Source organism: Sphaerodactylus townsendi, linkage group LG04 (assembly GCF_021028975.2).
Source record: "Sphaerodactylus townsendi isolate TG3544 linkage group LG04, MPM_Stown_v2.3, whole genome shotgun sequence".
NCBI classification, from domain to species: domain Eukaryota; kingdom Metazoa; phylum Chordata; class Lepidosauria; order Squamata; family Sphaerodactylidae; genus Sphaerodactylus; species Sphaerodactylus townsendi.
The window spans coordinates 23,777,233-23,796,280 of NC_059428.1; the positions used below are offsets into that span (position 1 = coordinate 23,777,233).

Here is a 19,048-nt window from a genome sequence, read left to right on the forward strand (position 1 = left end):
GTTGTTCTATAAAAATGTAACAGGAAGCTGTTAAGTACCTAGTAGCAGTTCAAATACTTACTAGTGATTTAATTTCTGTTAGTTAAAATGTGCCTTTTTGACTTTTATTTTTTTACTATCAGGTTGAAATGGATCACAATTCTGGAATCTTCATCACGATGAACCCTGCTGGAAAGGGCTATGGAGGCAGACAGAAATTGCCTGACAATCTTAAACAACTGTTCCGGCCAGTTGCTATGACACGCCCTGACAATGAACTCATTGCAGAGGTGATTTTATATTCAGAAGGTTTTAAAGATGCTAAAACTCTAGGAAGAAAATTGGTGGCTATTTTCAATTTAGCAAGGTAAGTATTTGGAAACTTCTCTTTTCTCTGTTCCTTGGTCAGCCTTTCTACTTTGTTCTGCTTATGGTTCTTTTGGCAATAGATATTTTACCCTTTTGTGATGAATATTGCTTCTTCAGATTTGAATATTAAATCTGGAGGTATTCTGGTGCGGAATTCTTGTAATCTGACATAAAGTAGTATAGTTATCATGAGCTAGAAAACCATTGGTCAGGTTTTCGTCCAGTCATGAACTCACATGTTAACTGTAGCCTTTGTGAGAGCGTGTTGAATTAGAAGTGGGTCTGGTTTTAAGTCTCTAGTAATCCATGAAGCTCATTGGGTGATTTTGGCTAACCATTATTTTTTAGTTTAACATACTTTACAGGGTTCTCATGCTGGTAAAACAAAGAAAAGAAGAACCATGTAAAGTTCCCTGAGCTCTTCAGATGAAGAATAGATAACTCTCCCTTATCCCAACCCTCCCTTATCCCAGTATACTAACTGATTTTGATGCCCTCTCTCAGTTACTCAATTCAAGTCTCTAGAATCGTGCAATCCCTAAAGAGTTTGCCTGATTCCTTCACTATTGTCATTCAGAGTCTGAGTGATGATTAAAAAATAAATAAAAAGCAACTCCATTCTATTTTTGGTTGATGCCTCTTTTTGTTGTTCTGCCATTTAGTGATGTTCAGTTCTCCAGAGATAAGGGATTTTCTCTTCTTCTGATTGTTGTTCAAAAAACGTGACATATTGCTTTAACAGTAAGTCTGTTTGAACAAGCATTATGGAACAGCAGGATGTAAATGTAATACATATGGTTCTATTAAATTTCAGGGAGCTTTTGACACCTCAGCAGCACTATGATTGGGGTTTGCGTGCCCTGAAGACAGTTCTTAGAGGATGTGGAAATCTGCTTCGTCAGCTGAGAAAAAACGGAATGAAAGAAACTGGTAAACATTTTTAGGCCTTCTAGCTGTATTCTGGCCAGATGCTTGAGAATACCTTTGCTATTGAAATCCAAAACTAGAAGTTTATTGAACTTCTGGTGGATTGCCGTAGAACTTCTGGTGGATTGCTCATAATATGATTCCAGCTTAGTGTGTCACATGTTGTTTAAGGAGTACCTTAAAGTTATTTAATACTTTTCTCTCCTATTTTGTACAATATTTATAATAATTTTATTTTATTCCTCTGACAACAACAAAAATGTACTGGTATTGTACTCTTGCATTTGATATATAATCTGTTTCTTATTCCTTGTCCCCTAATTTGTATCTGAAATCTAAGACATCGAGAATATGCCATATGTAGCGGCTGCAATTCTGTTTTGGACCAGAAGTCTAACTGGTATGCTTACCTTGCTGCTTCAAGAAAGAAAAAAAACCAATTTGTGTCTTTTTTCTCCTATGCAGTTAACGAAAGCCGTATTGTGGTCCAAGCTTTGCGACTTAATACCATGTCAAAGCTCACATTTGCAGATTGTGCTCGGTTTGATGCATTAGTGAAAGACGTCTTCCCTGGTATTGATTTTAAGGATGTAGATTATGATGAGCTCTGCAGGGCTTTACAAGACGTCTTTGAGGAAGCTAATTTGGAAATCATATCTGCCCAGGTAAATAACACAGCAGGCTAATCATAATGCTGAGTGATTATAAGTATTGTGATCAGTTTTGTTTAGAAAAAATGCTAAAGGAAAAATCTTCATAAAGAAATTTTATGTATTCATAAAGTAAAACCAGAAGTCTTGTGGATGTGCACCATATTCACTTCCATTGTTTTCAATATTACTTTTGCAAAATTGTAAGATTAGAGGCATAGTATTTGAAGGTACACTGTGTTCGTGGGTACTGGATCTATAGAATTTCATGAGCCTAGCACTTTCTAAAACAATCTGATGACCCAGCAGTCTTGGGCTGAGTCCAGAGGCGTAGCAAGGGGTAAAAGCGCCGGTGCACTGGTGCGTCCTCCACCCCTTGCCCCGGAACGCCCTAGCCACACCCCCACAGGGGCACATGCCCGGTACGTTGCGCACACCCCTTTCCCCTTGGAGCTACACCTCTGCCTGAGTCAATCCTACAAATATCATCCTTTGTTTCCATCCTTGCATAGAAGCTTCTGCTGCTATAAATGTAGCCACAGCCAAAGTTATAACAGGATCAGCTAGCAGAGGCCATATGGAAACTGGAGAAACCTCAGAAGTTGTCACTGGGTGTATCCATAGATCCCTGAAAGGGGCAGCCAACACACCATCAAAGAAAATATAAAAGTTCCAGTTGACCTGGACCCACAGGCATGTAATACATCCTTGCAGGGTAGTCCTTGAAATCTACCTGCCAGAACAGCAGAGAGGAAAGCATTTGTGTGTGTAAAAAGCTGTCAAGTCACAGCCGACTTATGTTGACCCCAGCAAGGGGCTTTCAAGGGGAGTGAGAATCAGAGGCAATTTGCTGTTGCCTTGCTCTCCAGAGTCTACCTTGATGGACTTCCTTCCAGGTACTGACCTTGCTTAGCATCTAAGATCTGATACGATGTGGCTGTACCATTCCACTGCTCCTCTCTGGACTGCATTTAGCCTAACCCAAAGGTTAGTCTTCTGATACCTTGGGGCAGTCAGTCAGTGAAAATAAGATGGAGGCAAAATGCCAATAAACCCAGTATACAATATACTTCATAAGTCCTGCCAAGGGCAGACCTGTGGTCTAATGCCTCCATTCTCTCTCTAAGGATAGCCTAGCTTTCAGAGGTGATATAAATATGTATATGCAAATTTGGGCCAGTAACAATAATAATGTCATTTTATTATCATTGGGCAATTGAAATTCTGAAAACATCTATAATTTGAAGCTTATTAATGTAAAAGGAAGTCTAATTTTTTCCTGTTTACAAGTCTTCATGCTTCTGTTTTCTGCACAGATCAAGAAAGGATTAGAGTTGTATGAACAACTACGTCAGAGAATGGGAGTGGTTATTGTAGGCCCAAGTGGTGCTGGTAAATCAACCCTTTGGAGGATGTTAAGGGCTGCACTTGGGAAAGTTGGCAAAGTGTAAGTAGAAATCATGTATGCCAGTGAATCCCAAAAAGCTATGCCTGCATGCCAAGCCAGTTTGCTGGGCCATGCTTACATTGAGATGGAGGGATTACCACAAGAGAGTGGTCTGATGATGCTTTGGCAAATAGTGGGGCTTTCGGCAAGTGGGTCCTCGGCTGAACCACCAGGAGTAATGTCTGTGTTAATATCCCATTGTTAAAAAAAATCTTTATAATCCTATCCATATTTACTTGGAAACAACTCTCACTGAATCCATTGAACATTTTCAAACAAATGTGTGTAGGATTGGACCTTAGTTTGTTTAATATTATGTCAATATCAGAATATGGTTAGCTAGGTAGCATGAAGGCACTCTTTATCATCTTTCGAGATTGCCGCGGTTGGCTGAGCACACAGGAGTTTCAGGTTACAGCTGGTTAGTGAGATCAGACAGTGAACCATAGATGCAGGCAAAACGTTAGGAGCAAAAACTACCAGACCACGGCCACACAGCCCACAAGAGTCAGTTGATTCTGGCCATGAAATCCTTTGAAATATATAAACCTCAGTCTGTTAGATTTATGAGAAATTGGGTATTGTTCACTAATCACTGGAGTATGAGATTCTCAGATTCTGTGCAACATTATGTATATATTTTTTCTTATCCAGTATATAAAAAATAGGGATTGCTATGGTTTGCACAGAGGGTGACATTGGTTTCCCTTATTCATTGTTTTAGTGATTTTTATTGTATTTCATTTGGTTGTACATTGTAATGTAAGTTGCTTCAGGTACCAGATATTATCAAAATTGGTCTAGCAATAGTCTAAATAAGAAAGAAATCTTAATGTGGTTTTATCTAGTGCTTTGTTCACAAACGTAGTTGCATACCTTTGAGCTATACTTCAATATAAGAAACTAGCTGCATAGTAAATCCAATTTTAACTGCTCACATCTTTAATTAATATGAGACGACCGTGTATTGTTATTGCTTGAGAACAGATATTACGTCATGGATAATCTGTGATGGGGACATAGACCCTGAGTGGATTGAATCTTTGAATTCGGTCCTGGATGACAACCGCCTGCTCACTATGCCTAGTGGAGAAAGAATTCAGTTTGGCCCAAACGTGAACTTTGTATTTGAAACGCATGACTTGAGTTGTGCCTCTCCTGCCACGATATCTCGCATGGGAATGATCTTTTTAAGGTAATTCATTATGACATTTAACAGATGTGCGTTAAAGTGCTGTACAGTCTTCACATATGCTGAAAAAAGGGGGGGAAGCTTCAACTTGATTTAAATATTAAATAAACCTCCCCACGGCCCTCCTTTAATCTGCCTTTCCTGTTTTCATGTGCTGTCTGCTTCTATCAGTTTCATCTGCAAAATAATCAGTTTTATGAACAAAATCCTAGCCCAAATATTCTGACTGTTGGTGAGTCCCACTATATACTGTACTGCTCCTTTTAAAATTATTTTGAGTTATCTGAATTCAATTTAAATGTAACTCCTGGTGGGTTTTTTTTTACAACTCTGACATTGAAATGGGGAAAAACAGTGTCAATCAATTATTTAATGTCTAATGTACTGCATTGAAACTACTAAGTAACTAATTTACGTCTTAATACAACCTTGGTATGATTCTTAACATAATTCTTTATGTAGTTGTTACGTACGGGGATATTATATATATCGAAGTTATATATCGAAATAAGGAAATAAATTAAAATTGGTGTACTTTATTTTTGACTTCCACTGTGTGGGCTCAGAGTGATAGACATAATTTAAAAAATATGGTGAAGCAATAATACAAATTTGATGACAAATAGTCATAGTTCACAGTGTCTAGTGAGCTTGGGGAAAAGTGAGTTTGGGGAAAAGGGGGGAAGGGAAGGGAGGGGGGAGGAAGGATGGGGAGGAAGGCCAGCTAGAATAGATTGCCATTGCAGCCCACAACCATAGGCTTGCGGAACTGCTCAGTCTTGCAGGCTCTGCAGATCAGTAGATCTGCGATAGGCCCATAACATGGGGGACTTATTAAGTAAAGTTAATACAGTTTTCTAATGCTGTTTTTTGGACTTGAGTTAGAGATGTGATTACCTGCTATAAGACCTTCTAATAATTAGAGTAGCTGGAAGTGAAATAGGTTGGTATAATTGTAACCCACTTAATCGCAATAAGTTGGGTTTTAGTATTTCATGTGCTTTTGCAAGCCCTTTATTCAGTGTGTGGATTCTGTCGCCATCCCAGCATGAGCCTTGACTTGTAACCAAATGGGAACTGCAAAATTTATTTTTGGATGGAATGTCTCATTCTAGCGATGAAGATACAGATCTCAATTCATTGATAAAATCTTGGCTGAGAAATCAGCCTGAGGAATGCAGACACAATCTTGAAAACTGGATTGGGGACTATTTTGAGAAGGCTTTAAACTGGGTCCTGAAACAGGTGAGTAACTCATGCTTTTTAAACATAATTTCAAGTTTAAGTTGGCCAATTTCAGGTTTAAATTGTACAGGTTACGAAAAAAATAGAACTCTTAACTTTGATGTCTGAAAACTGAAAGATGTGGTGTTGAGTGAGAGGCCGGGGGCAGAGAGCAGGGAGCACAAAAGATGCTGTTACAGTTATGGTGATGGAAAGAGACACTGGCATCTCTGTGGGTGGGATGAAGGGGAAAAGGTGCTCTCAGCCAAATAGAGAGGATTCTTTTCAAACTGAGACGAAAGCACACTAGCTCTTCGATGTGTTAACTCCTCTTGATTGGAAGGTCCGGGTCAGGTGGGGTTGAACCCCAGGAGCTGACATTCAGATTGACTGAAAGCCCTGGAGCACCCGCATTAAGCAGATAGCCTGCATATGGCCGCTTCCAACTCTATGATCCTATTTGTCCTCAACATTTTCTTGCAAGAAGGGTAAGCATCTGTTGTCTGAGCACAGTGGAGATAAATTGTAGGCACTGCGCAGGTATAAAAACAAATAATGCTAGGATCCATGGATCAGCACTTCAGTGGCTGCACTCATTTCTCCAGGGGCGAGGATAGCGGGTAGCAATCGGTGAGAGAACTTCTGCTCACCATTCTTTGGTGTGCAGTGTCTCACAAGCGGCTATTCTCTCACTGATACCATTTAAGATCTATATGTGCCCTCTTGCCGGGTTAATCCAGAGGTTTGGTTTGGGCTGTCATCAATATGCAGATGACACCCATCTACCGGTATATCTGTTGAGGATGGTCATCTGGATGCTACCCCATCTGTAAGGGCCAGATGTTTGGATGTTGTGGTTGAATGGTTAAAAGGAAGCTGACTGAAGTTAAATCCTGTGAAGATGGAGGTCCTATGGCTATGCCCCGGAGGTTCAGTGGGAGGATGCCAGTTACCAACTCTTGATGGTGTGTAGTTGAACCCAGCACCTATAGTCAGAAGTTTGGGTAGCTGCTTGATGCCTGGCTCCCCACCCCAGCCTGATATTATATTCTCAGTGCCAAAATTACAAAAAATTTAAGTTTTAAATTCATTAAATTTATTTATATTGATTTGTATTTGGAAATGTGAGCTGCTCTGAGCCTGTTGGGGGAAGGGCAGCATATAAGACCAATAAATAAATAAGTAACTTAAGATACTGGTTAGATCATCCTGTGTTCTTTTAAAGGGTCATGACAGTCATGTTTGTACAATTATCAATGGTTGAATATATGTACTTTGATTGCTATTGTTCTTATGACTGATTTGTCTTAATATCTTTTTGCTTCTTTAAACAGGAGTCTGCAATAGAGCTTGGTCCTGTTGTTGGAAACTAGTTGATAGCCTTGCTCAATCTTTTTGTTCTATTTTGTAGAATGACTATGTGGTAGAAACGAGTCTGGTTGGAACAGTGATGAATGGCTTGTCCCACCTACATGGTTGCACTGAACGAGGACAGTTTATAATTAGCCTGATAAGAGGACTGGGTGGAAATCTCAACATGAAATCAAGGCAGGAATTTACAAAAGAGGTAATTCTGTATGAATCAACATTATTCCAGTGATTGCAGTTTCAATGTAGAATTTCCATTTTGCTGTAAGGGAGGATCACAAATATAGAATCTTAGGTGCTATAGGGCTCGCGTGGGGGGTTGGGGGAAGGTGCCAGTGTGGTTCAGCAGCTTGTAGCACAATTCTGTGCAGAAAGTAAACAAGGTGCTAACAGTGGGGGGTGGGGGTGAGGGGTTGAGACGAGGCATGCTGACTGTGGGTGGAAGGAAGAGGTCCAAGGCAAACTTGTGCCCACTGGCAAATCTGCCCTCTCTGGCTGTGGAGCAAAGTTAAATTCGTACTAGAAGTGGTCTTGCTTGCTGCAGGGAGAATAGAAAGCTGGCTTGGGGACATACGTCTGTACAAGAAATCTTGTGGCGACGCACATTTGCCCCCATCGTGCGGCAGATCCCTTGTGTGTAATCGGCCTTTGAACAGTTACGTTGGAAGAAAGTTTAGCTGATTTATGGAGAAAACATTGAGACTATTTGCAGCTTCATTTGTATATCTGCTAGCATGTTTATTTAGAGCAATTATGTTTTTTACTTTTTGTAGAATTGCATTTTTATAGTGGTTTCGTTTTATATTTTACAAACGTGTACTTCAAGGTTTTCACCTGGGCACGAGAATCTCTGCCAAATCCTAGCAAAGCACTGGACACCTTTTATGATCCAGATACTGAGCGCCTGACGACATACCAGCTGAAAAAGCCTGAAAACTTGACTGCTGATGATTTCAGTAATGTTCAGACTCTTCCTGTCATTCAAACACCGGATATGCAAAGAGGTTTAGATTATTTTAAACCTTGGCTAGGTTTTGATAGTAAGCAACCGTTTCTTCTTGTCGGCCCTGAAGGGTGTGGGAAAGGGTAAGGATTTTTTACTTTCATACTGACTATAATAATATTGGTACTATGAGTGCTAAATTTGAGGATGAACCTGGCTGCATGGGTAGGAAACCAGATGTTCCCCATAGCTCTGTTCCATACCCTCAATCCTGCGACTTTCAGTGAAGATTCATCTAATTGAGAACAACTTTAAAAGATCCTGTATTGCCATAGACCACAGGTGTCAAACTCGCGGCCCTCCAGATGTTCATGAACTACAATTCCCATCAGCCCTTGCCAGTATAGCCAATGCTCATGTTGGGAGGGACTGATGGGAATTGTAGTTCATGAATATCTGGAGGGCCACAAGTTTGACACCCCTGCCATAGACTATAGATATCATGGATAAAATTATTCAGGTAAGGTTTGAGTTGTCTTGAATGTCTGCTGGAGCAGCAGAAACTGAAAGCACTGAGGAGCTTTTGAAGAGACCGGAAGCATAATGGGTGCAGATTGTGAAGCGGAACTGAAGTTGTTCCTCCAAAGCTAGCACTCTGGTTTTAGATAATGGGCTCTGAACTGTGCTGAGAAATTTAGTTAGGGCACATCCTTGGCTTGAAGTCTTGGTCACTGGCAGTGCTGAGTAGCCTCCAGTTTGTCTTTTGTTATTCAGGGTGTGCCCTTACATGGATACCCAAGCTAGCATTATCTTTTTAGGCCTTGAAACCTAAGCAGGGTCATTCCTGGTTAGTACTTGAATGGGAGACTTAACCAGATAAGTGTAGGATTGCTTCACAAAGGCCCCTTCCGCACATGCAGAATAACGCATTTTCAGTTCACTTTCACAATTGTTTGCAAGTGGATCTTGCTATTCCACACAGTAAAATCTAGCTGCAAAGTGCATTGAAAGTGCATTATTTTGCATGTGCAGAACCAGCCAGGGGCAGGCAATGGCAAACAACTTCTCTCTCGCTTTGATTCCCTATGGAGTTGCCATAATTTGGCTGTGTGACTTGACAGGAAAAGAAATTACAGGGTGTGAGGGAATGTGGCTAAATGGTGAGACAATCAGATCAGAGGAAGTCTTAGGTACATCTAATCAGAATCCTACTGAGGTATTCGGGGGGGTTTGCTCTTAGGATGGTAGAACTGCACTAGGAGCTTCCGAGAAGAATTATAATGCAAGAACAAATTGATACAGGAATTCCACAAAATATCTTCTAAATGTGTAAATGAGAAGCCAGTCAAATTGGAATTATAATTAGTTAAACTCTCTATTTACTGAAGGCTGTTCCTCCAGCAAGTTGAAAAGTGAAGGAAATATACTGTTTCTGTGTAATTTTTGATGTTTAGCTGTGTAGCTGCAGGTTACTTAATGTGTGTTGAAAATGGTTGGCTAGTTTTGTTGTGAACTTTTCACTGCTGTATGATTGAGACTGAAAGTTGATTGAACTTAGATTTTCTTTAAAGTGCTGTATTTATAGTTTTAAAAAGTCTTCCTTTTTTTAGAATGCTGCTTCGCTATGCCTTTTCTCAGCTGCGTTCTACTCAGATTGCTACAGTTCACTGCAGTGCTCAGACTACCTCTCGGCATCTTCTGCAAAAATTAAGCCAGACGTGTTTGGTCATCAGCACCAATACCGGGCGAGTGTACAGGCCAAAAGACTGTGAAAGGCTCGTTTTATACCTTAAGGATATCAACTTGCCGAAACCCGATAAATGGGGAACCAGCACACTTGTGGCTTTCTTGCAGCAGGTGAACAAAATTGGCTTTTGAACTTTAATAATAGTTGCCTTCCAAAATGTTTTCTGCAGAACTGGTACAGGATGTAAGGTTTATAAAAAATCTCCATGTTTTCCTTTACCTTTTTAAAAAAGCACATTCCTTGACAATAACATTGTGCAATTATATAGATCAGTCACTAGCTGCATCTTCCTCAAAAAAGTTTTGCAATTTATGGAAAAAATATGGCTTCTTACAGCCATCTCGTTAGTTTGCGCAATTTTGCTGCCTGCTGTATTGTCAGCATCTCCATATACCTGGTGTTAAAAACTGACATTTGAAAGTGCTTGTAGAACTTTGGAAGAATGATTAGAGGTCAGCAATAGTTCTCTTCTACCCCAACCTCAGCCTCAGGAGCTGTGTGGAAACTGCTGTGTTGTGTGGTGCTTTGGAATTTCTTGGAGTCTGACTGCAGGGCCAATTTCCCACCCTCTACCTGGCTGTAAGCTGAGCAGATGAACTGTCATGATCATGGGTGGTTTTGTGGACCTCTACATGAATGGATGTTTCATGCATTCAAACAATTGCTTGATGCTGCAACAACCCAGCATCCCTGGCCATGTCCTTTTCTGTCCCTGGGCTCTGACAGGCACTTGGTTCAGTCCCCATGCCAGGTGACCCCTGATTGTTTCTGGCTGGCCTGTCTATTACTGCGCTGCTACCTTGCCACAGCACTTCCAGAGAATACCATGACACAGTTGCTGGAGACGCTGATGTGGTTGCAGCCACTTAAAACCAACTACTGACATTTATTTCCTGCTGGCTGCATGAACAAATTCTACAGCGGACTACCAGAGGCATAGTTACACCACACTCAGCTGCCATAGTACTGGCATGCCTCAGGATTGCTCTGCCTGTGGATGTTTCAGAATTGGTCCTGCTTATTTGGGTCTTCCTGGCACAGAACGTTGTTAGAATGCAGCATCGTCTTATCTTTTCCCCCAGTATCTAATTCTTCCCATGATACCTGCCATCATGCCATTTTGCACTTTAATTCTTCTAATGCTTCCCTTTTCAAATGTGACCCTGTGCTAAAATTCCAGATGAGGCAGTTTCTGCAGCCAGATGTGTAGAGCAGTCCTATGCAGAGGTAGCCTATTCTGTTGATTTCACACCCTTCTCATCCCACAGACTTTAATAAATTGACAAGGGAGTAACTGCATGAGATTATGTATTTTTCTGAGTCAATAATGTTTGCAGAATTTAGGGTTTGCCTTTTGGGAATGTCTATTTTGTAGAAAATGAATCCTAGATTAATGTGGCCGTCATTGTGTACCATAGAGAATCATACTTAATTGTGCAGTTAGTAAATTCAACATAATGATTTCTTTTTTCCCCCCTCACTGCCTGTTTTGTGAGTAACTTAATTTTTTCCCCCAGGTGCTGACATATCAGGGCTTTTATGATGAAAATCTTGAATGGGTTGGGCTAGAAAACATCCAAATTGTGGCCTCCATGTCTGCCGGAGGAACTCTGGGAAGACATAAACTCACTTCCAGGTTTACGTCTATCGTTCGTCTTTGTGCAATTGAGTAAGTGCTTGAATCATTTCTGTGAATTTCTTGAAGTCTTGGTGTAGACTTTGCAATTGTGATTTAAAAAAAATTATTGTAGCACCTAACATTGAAGGGTTGGCAATAGTAATAAAACTAGGGATGATTATGAAATTCTGTTTGTTTTAATTTTATTCAAATGCTGCGTAGGGTATCTTATGAATTAAGCTAAGATTATTATGATAATTATTATTTAATATTCATTATTACACCACTATTTACTGTTCATAACTGATATTATTACTTATTGTCTATTGTTTATTATAACATCATCACAAATATGTAGGTTCTTTTTTGTCGTTTGATATAATAGTAATAGTTGTTTTAATTTTTTTATTTTAGTTTTTCTGTTCTCTTCATATCTATAAAGATAAAATCTTTATTTAAAATGTCTACTGTTCTGGCAACAAGCACTTGCTATTCCTTGCTTTTCTAACAGTAAATTGTACCTTGATGATATCTTTAAGGTACTATAAAATATCCTACAGTACGCAAATTGTGGAGCTGTGCATAGCTTTAAAGTGCCTCGGCAGCTTTATACTTTTCAGTTTTATTACTCTTGTAGTCTTCCTTTCTTCCATTTTGGAGCTGAAGGTGCCGTGTTTAAGGTTCCCAGGAGGCCTTCCATGAAGCACTCAGTATACTCAGACACGCAGTAAGATTACTGGATCACGTGCCCTACAGTTTTACCCCATATCATAAAACATTATTTTGTTACTGAATTAAAGGGATTCGGGATTTTTAATGGGATTGAGGTCATTTTTCACCCAATGCTTGCAAACACTTTAAAGTGGAAGTTTTCAAAGAAACAGGACTTTATTTCAGTTTTGCTGTTTTTGGCTTAGACAGTGATTTTTTTGTAGCTATATATAAATGATGCTGATCAATGCTGTATTCTTTGACACGTGTTTTTTAGTTATCCAGAGAGAGATCAACTGCAGACTATTTATAGTGCTTACTTAGAACCTGTTCTGCACAAGAACCTGAAGAATCATCCTGCTTGGGGATCGTTAGCAAAAATACACGAGTTGGCGGGCTCTATGGTTCAAGTATACGAGCAGGTATATCTGGCTTAACTTGGTTTCTAAGGAACTAAGATACGTTTTACTGCAGGAGTGATATTCCCCCCATCCCTGTCTTGCTTCATAGCCTTCATACACTTACTGTGGTTGTCTGACCCTTCTTTATTACTGCTCTACCTGAAATTCTGGCTTGCAAATATTCAAAATCTCCTTGCTGTCTACAACAGTGCAGTGTGGAAAAAGGTGGCTAATATGATCAAGAGGTTGGGGCACCTTCATGCCCTGCTTGGTTTCCTGGAAACATCTGGTTAGCTACTGTTGGTAGCAGCATGCTAGTGTGCTTTGGTATGATCCAGCTGTTTGGTCCCTACGGATGTGTTTTTAAAAGTGTTTAACCCAGGACTGTGTTCTGTATTAAACGAAGATGGTATTAAATTTTGGTAGAAAATGTTAACTCTCTTTCTCACAATACTAAAAGCAGGGGGCATACATTGAACATGCTGGGGGGAAGAATTAGGACTAATAAAAGGAAGCATTTCTTTACGCAATGCCTGACTGGTGTTTGGAAAATTCTGCCACAGGAGGTGGTGATGGCCACTAACCTGGATAGCTTTAAAAGGGGCTTGGACAGATTTATGGAGGAGAAGTCGATCTTTGGCTACCAATCTTGATCCTCCTTGATCTGAGATTGCAAATGCCTTAACAGACCAGGTGCTTGGCAGCGGCAGCAGCAGCAGAAGAAGGCCATTGCTTTCACATCCTGCATGTGAGCTCCCAAAGGCATCTGGTGGGCCACTGCAAGTAGCAGAGTGCTGGACTAGATGGACTCTGGTCTGATCCAGCAAGGCTGTTTCTGATGTTCTTATTTTGGAGTGTAACCGACAGTTTAATTATTTAAATCTTTATTAAATGAACCTGTGGGGGACTATTTTTGAATCAGTGGAAAACCTTTTTCTAGCCAGAAGTGTTGTGAGTGCCGAGGACAGTTATTTAGTTTGACAGCTATTTGGTATTTGTTTTTTTTACCATAGTAAACAATGGATAAGAAAATACTACAGGTGACATTTCCTTTTAACCATACATGCCAGCTTTTGTTGAACTGTAAAATATCCGGCATTTCTGCCAATATCTTTAATTTCTGTTCGCATGGCTCCCAAGTTGAGTTTTCATTATTCAGCTGAAAGAAATGAATTTATTAATGTATTAATTAAATGTAGAGCTGTGATGTTTGTTAGCATCATTCTCCAAACAAATAAGCCTGAAGCAGCTTACCAAAAGACAGTCTGTTACTCAGATAAAGAAATGAAAAATCTTTTGATCAATTAAAATGGAATTAATTTAATGCATGTAATGAAATGAAATTAATTTGAGTAATTAAAATGGAATTAATTGCGCAGATTTCTGTATTGCAACTATTTGTAATGTAAGCAGGTAGGGATCTATGGGTGGCAGGCAAACTCTTTTGTCTGTCTCAGTTAAAACTTATACAATGAATCAACTAAGATTGCCTTAATCCAACGAAAGTCTTTGTTAAAAGACATAGTTTATAGTGCATTCCTAGGCAGAATTACTCCCTTCTTTGTTTAGTTTTTGTTTAACTTTGCCTAGGATTATACTCAGTAGCAACTAAAAATTCATTTGATAGATATCCATTTTAAAGAGAAACCACGTTGTAATTTCAGGTAAAATACTTGGGATGTTGACTGAAATGTGCCCTGTGAAATCTTCAGTACCTCCAATGAATATGTTCAATTTATATCTTCCATTCATTCTTTCTCCTTTGTGCTTTGCAGACTGTTTTATGCATGTATAACCGGAGCCTTGCACTCAATCCTTAATGACCATCTTTTTATATTATTATTCAGACACGCTCTGTGCCCTCCAAGTGACTCCATCTAAGATTGTTAATGTTTATTTGTGCCAATTCCTTTTAGATAAATGAAGCTGTTCTACATATATTGGATCTGGGTGCAAGATTATATGATATTTTGACTATTCAGCAATAAAATACTATTGCGCATGAGCTCATGTGTATAGGTTTGTAGGAAAATTTAGAAAACCACTACAGTGTTTTGCTGGAAAAGCTGAATATAAGCAATATTGTTGTGATCTTTGTTTCTAGGTTCGAGCCAAATTCACTGTAGATGACCACAGTCACTATCTCTTTACACCTTGCATTCTTACTCAATGGGTTCTAGGCTTGTTCAGATATGATTTAACAGGAGGTGAGTAAACTGGGGCTTATTGTAGTGTATATCATTTTCAGTGAAATCCTAAACAGATCTCCGCCCTTGTAGGCCCATTGACTTCAGCATTAGAGAGCAATCTTGAACTGGACTCATCAGAACTTTACATAGTACTATTCAATGGGACTAATTCCCAGGGACGTGTTTTTAGGATAGCACTGAGAGTGCTCACATATTTGCTTGATTCTCTCCTTCAGACTGTGAAGACTCTATTATATATGCTGGTTCTGAATTGAAAAATTGATACCATTAGGTTTGTTTTTAATCCACAGTACTGTTACAGCAAAAGCCCATGATACCTTAAACACAGTTACCTGAGGATAAAACATTTTACCCATGTATACTGCAAGAGATTTGTTATATTCAAAGGCCACAAAACTTTTTTCTGTTGTATACTTTGTAAGCATTCTGCAGGAGTTCCAAAATCGGAACTCCTACAGTTGTGAACTTTAACCTCCTGGCCCCCTATTATTCTTTCTGAAATTTTACATTCATATTGTTATAAATACTATTCTATACATATAGCACTAAATAACCTGCTGTTAACAAGTGAAAATAGGTACTTGGGATAATGAATGGGAAGTTACATTGATACCTATTGTCCAATTATTGCTTATTGAAAATTAGATTGTAATCTGAATTTTTGTCACCAAATTCTTACATGGATAAATGAAAATGGTGCATTTTTTATTCTTTGTTTTTCTTTCCCTTCCTGCCTCTTGATGCTCTCACTTTGGTATGTAGTCTGTATTATCGTTTTCAGTTTTCTCTGTGTAATGAAATGCAGTTTCGGAATTTGAATTTTATCATTTACAAAAATGTATGCCTACTTCACAGGGGCATCCACTAAAACACTAGATACTGTCTTGGAAATCGTTGCTTATGAAGCACGCCGCCTCTTCCGTGACAAAATCGTTGGTGCCAAGAAACTGCATATATTTGATAACATTTTAATGAAAGTATTTGAAGGAGATTGGGGTTCTGATGTTCTGGAAAACATGGCAGGTAATATGGAATGAAATTGTTTAGAATTGTTTTCCTGCCGTGTTTTTTTTGCTTATTACGCTAATGCTTTTTCTCCCTTTTGTCATATTTTTACAGACAGCTTCTATGTAACATGGGGAGCTCGTCACGAAGCAGGAACAGTTATGGCTCCAGGGCAAACGTTACCACCCCACGGAAGACCACTTGGCAAACTTAACTCAGCAGATTTAAAAGATGTTATCAAAAAGGTACGTCACAACAGGTTGATGTGTTCAGGTGGGATTATCAGCCCTTTGTATTTATTTTTGTGCACTGCACCTGTAAGCAGAGTTGGTGTCTTTTCATGTTCTCCTTCAGTGGGGCTACAGTTATCCAGGCTGGTTATCCAGACTCTATGTTAGCTCATTGTATTTTAGACTTGTAGTTGTGTGATGCTATGATCATTGACGTTTTGCTGTTTATGCTGCTGTGATGCTATGATTATTGGTGATGCTATGATTATTGATGTTGTGCTGTTTATGCTGTTGTTGTTCGCCGCCCTGAGTCCTACGGGGGAGGGCAGGATATAAATCGAAATGTAAAATAAAAAGTTAAGTCACGCCTCTTTTGTTCAGGCAGGGCTATGCACATTTTTGCAAGGGCTCCTAGACAACGGGGGCTGAGCCTCTCCAGTCATCCCAAACATAAGGTGACCAGATGGTCACCTTTGTGAACCGGGATGGGGGTAGGCGGGAAACGGCAGCGCCCCAGAAGGCCGTGCTCCTGCGGCCGCGAGCGTGGGAGGCTGCCGCACTGCCTTGTGCCCCAGAAGGCAGTGCGGCAGCCTCCCAAAAATCGGGACAATTGAAATAACAATTTGTTTGAAGGTGGGACTGTCCCGTCAAAAGCGGGACATCTGGTCAGCCTACCCAAAGCCCTACAGTTTTCCTAGCTTAAATTACTATACCCTTTCCACGTCATCATAATATTACTTTTGAGTGACAGTGAATCAGTTAAGCATGTGCTTTCTTTAATGGGGAGTGGGCTTCCCAGGTTTGAAGAAAAAAACAGAATTTAGAAGGAAAAAGGGCCACTGAGAACTACTGAGAGTACTATTGTGTTAGTTAAAAGGGAGAGGGTGTGTGGACGTGTGTGTGTGTGTGTGTGTGTGGGAATTAATGCTTAAATCCCTGAGTATTTATAGACTTCTAGAAGGGAAATTTCCAAATTGGGGAGGGGTTGGTAAAAATGTTCTGTTTGCAATTCCGTGCAGACTCTCAGCTTGATATCCATGTGTTTTCTACAATGGCATATGGTACTAGATACCATTATTTCATTTATGTTGTTTACTACTTCTTTTTTCCTGCATTAGGGCATTATTCACTATGGACGAGATAACCAGGAGACAGAAATTCTGCTTTTCTCAGAAGTTCTTGATTATGTCTCTAGAGTTGACCGAGTACTAAGTTTTCCTGGAGGTTCACTTTTGCTAGCAGGCCACAGTGGAGTTGGACGTCGAACAGTTACGTCTTTAGTCAGTCACATGCATGGAGCTCTTCTGATTACACCCAAAATTTCGAGAGGCTATGAAATGAAACAATTCAAAAACGATTTGAAACATGTAAGTTGTAACCTGTAATTTGTTTCCCAACAGATTGAGCAAAACTAACCACTGCCATCACCATACGCGCGCACACACACAAAAAAATCAGAAATACGTCTCCCCAGAGACCTTTGCCCTCATCAAACAACTATCTGCTGGTCATCTCTGTCCCTGAAACAGTCCAGCTGTCCTCAACCAGGGCAAGGGCTTTTTTGATCCTGGCCCCAGCTTTGTGGAATGGTCTTTCGAGTAAGACCAGGGCCTTGCACAATTTGCTGGAGTTTTGCAGTGCTTGTAAGACGGAGCTGCTCCACCAGGCCACTGGTTGAGGGCAGCAACAATTTTCCATCCTGCTGGCCTCACTTTCCCTTTCCTTCCCATTTTCCCTCCTCCGGACACGACTGATAAAGACAGTGGGTGGGGGATATTGTTTGATTGATTTATCCTCAAATTTAATGGCAGCAAGGTATTATTGGAAATTTTATGGCAGTTTTATGGGTTTTATTATGATATTGTTTATCATGTTGTAAAGTCTTTGCTGTAAGCTGGCCTGAGCCCGTTTGGGAAGGGTGGCCCAGAAGACAAATAAATAAATAAATAAATATAGAAAGTACTACCCAATTTGTATTCTAACCCTAACTCTGCATGTTTGCCTAAGGGCCTGCATACCTTACCGGTAGCACCTAACCACCAATGTTCGCTCTGTGCTTCTGGCGCTTACAGTTTCTGAGTTTTACAAATGCTGTTCAGGTGTGACAGTGATAGTGTATAGTCACTGGAGGGCAGAAATGTAGAATGTAATCCCAATCCCTTATTCATCACCTCAATCATCTACGACAGTGATGGCGAACCTTTTCGAGACCGAGTGCCCAAACTGCAACCCAAAACCCACTTATTTATCGCAAAGTGCCGACACGGCAATTTAACCTGAATACTGAGGTTTTAGTTTAGAAAAAATGGTTGGCCCTGAGGTGTGTGTTACTCGGGAGTAAGCTTGGTGGTAGTCGGTGGCTTTGCTTTGAAGCAACCATGCAACTCTTCGAACGGGTGAATCACGACCCTAGGAGGGTTTACTCAAAAGCAAGCCACATTGCCAGCAACTGAGCTTACTCCCAGGTAAAGGATCGTGCTTTAGTTCTTTGCATGAAAATCAGTAGGGCTTAACAGGGTTACCTGCACTGCCGCCCCAAAACTAGGTCTTAGGTTTAATGCTAATAATCGAGCCCAGTGGCCCAGGCCAGCCTAGATATGTGGGGGGGGGGGGATTTCCCCCCCAAATGATGAACTCTGTGTGTGCCCACAGAGAGGGCTGTGAGTGCCACCTCTGGCACCCGTGCCATAGGTTCGCCATCACTGATCTACGAGGTCCCTGCTATTAAATATGCAATGTTTATGGCATGATTTCTTTATTTTATTCAGCTTACTGATCCAGTCAATTTGAAGCTTCACTACTAAATTATCTGAAATATTAAAGATCTCAAGTTTATGAATAGGGAATTGCTGAACTATGAATTTTAAATTGTTATTCGGTTGTTTTTACTGTATTTATTATTATCTGACATGGTTATACATGGCCCTGAGCCCTCCGGGGGAGGGCAGTCTAAAAATGGAAATAAATAAATAAATAAATGATATGTTCACAAAGTTTATGTGTTAGAATATTACATTTCTTGGTGTA

General features: G+C 40.1%; 1 protein-coding gene across 1 annotated transcript in view; it reads left to right on the top strand.

Moving 5' to 3' along the window:
• DYNC2H1 (dynein cytoplasmic 2 heavy chain 1) overlaps positions 1-19,048 on the top strand; it is a 182,940-nt gene that overhangs the window by 51,357 nt on the left and 112,535 nt on the right. The window contains 16 exon segments of the mRNA XM_048493723.1: positions 123-346; positions 1,163-1,278; positions 1,741-1,940; positions 3,242-3,463; positions 3,466-3,521; positions 4,355-4,567; positions 5,680-5,809; positions 7,200-7,355; positions 7,983-8,242; positions 9,710-9,956; positions 11,364-11,515; positions 12,453-12,597; positions 14,681-14,783; positions 15,642-15,809; positions 15,906-16,036; positions 17,140-17,388. Coding sequence (XP_048349680.1) covers positions 123-346; positions 1,163-1,278; positions 1,741-1,940; positions 3,242-3,463; positions 3,466-3,521; positions 4,355-4,567; positions 5,680-5,809; positions 7,200-7,355; positions 7,983-8,242; positions 9,710-9,956; positions 11,364-11,515; positions 12,453-12,597; positions 14,681-14,783; positions 15,642-15,809; positions 15,906-16,036; positions 17,140-17,388 — 2,772 coding nt within the window.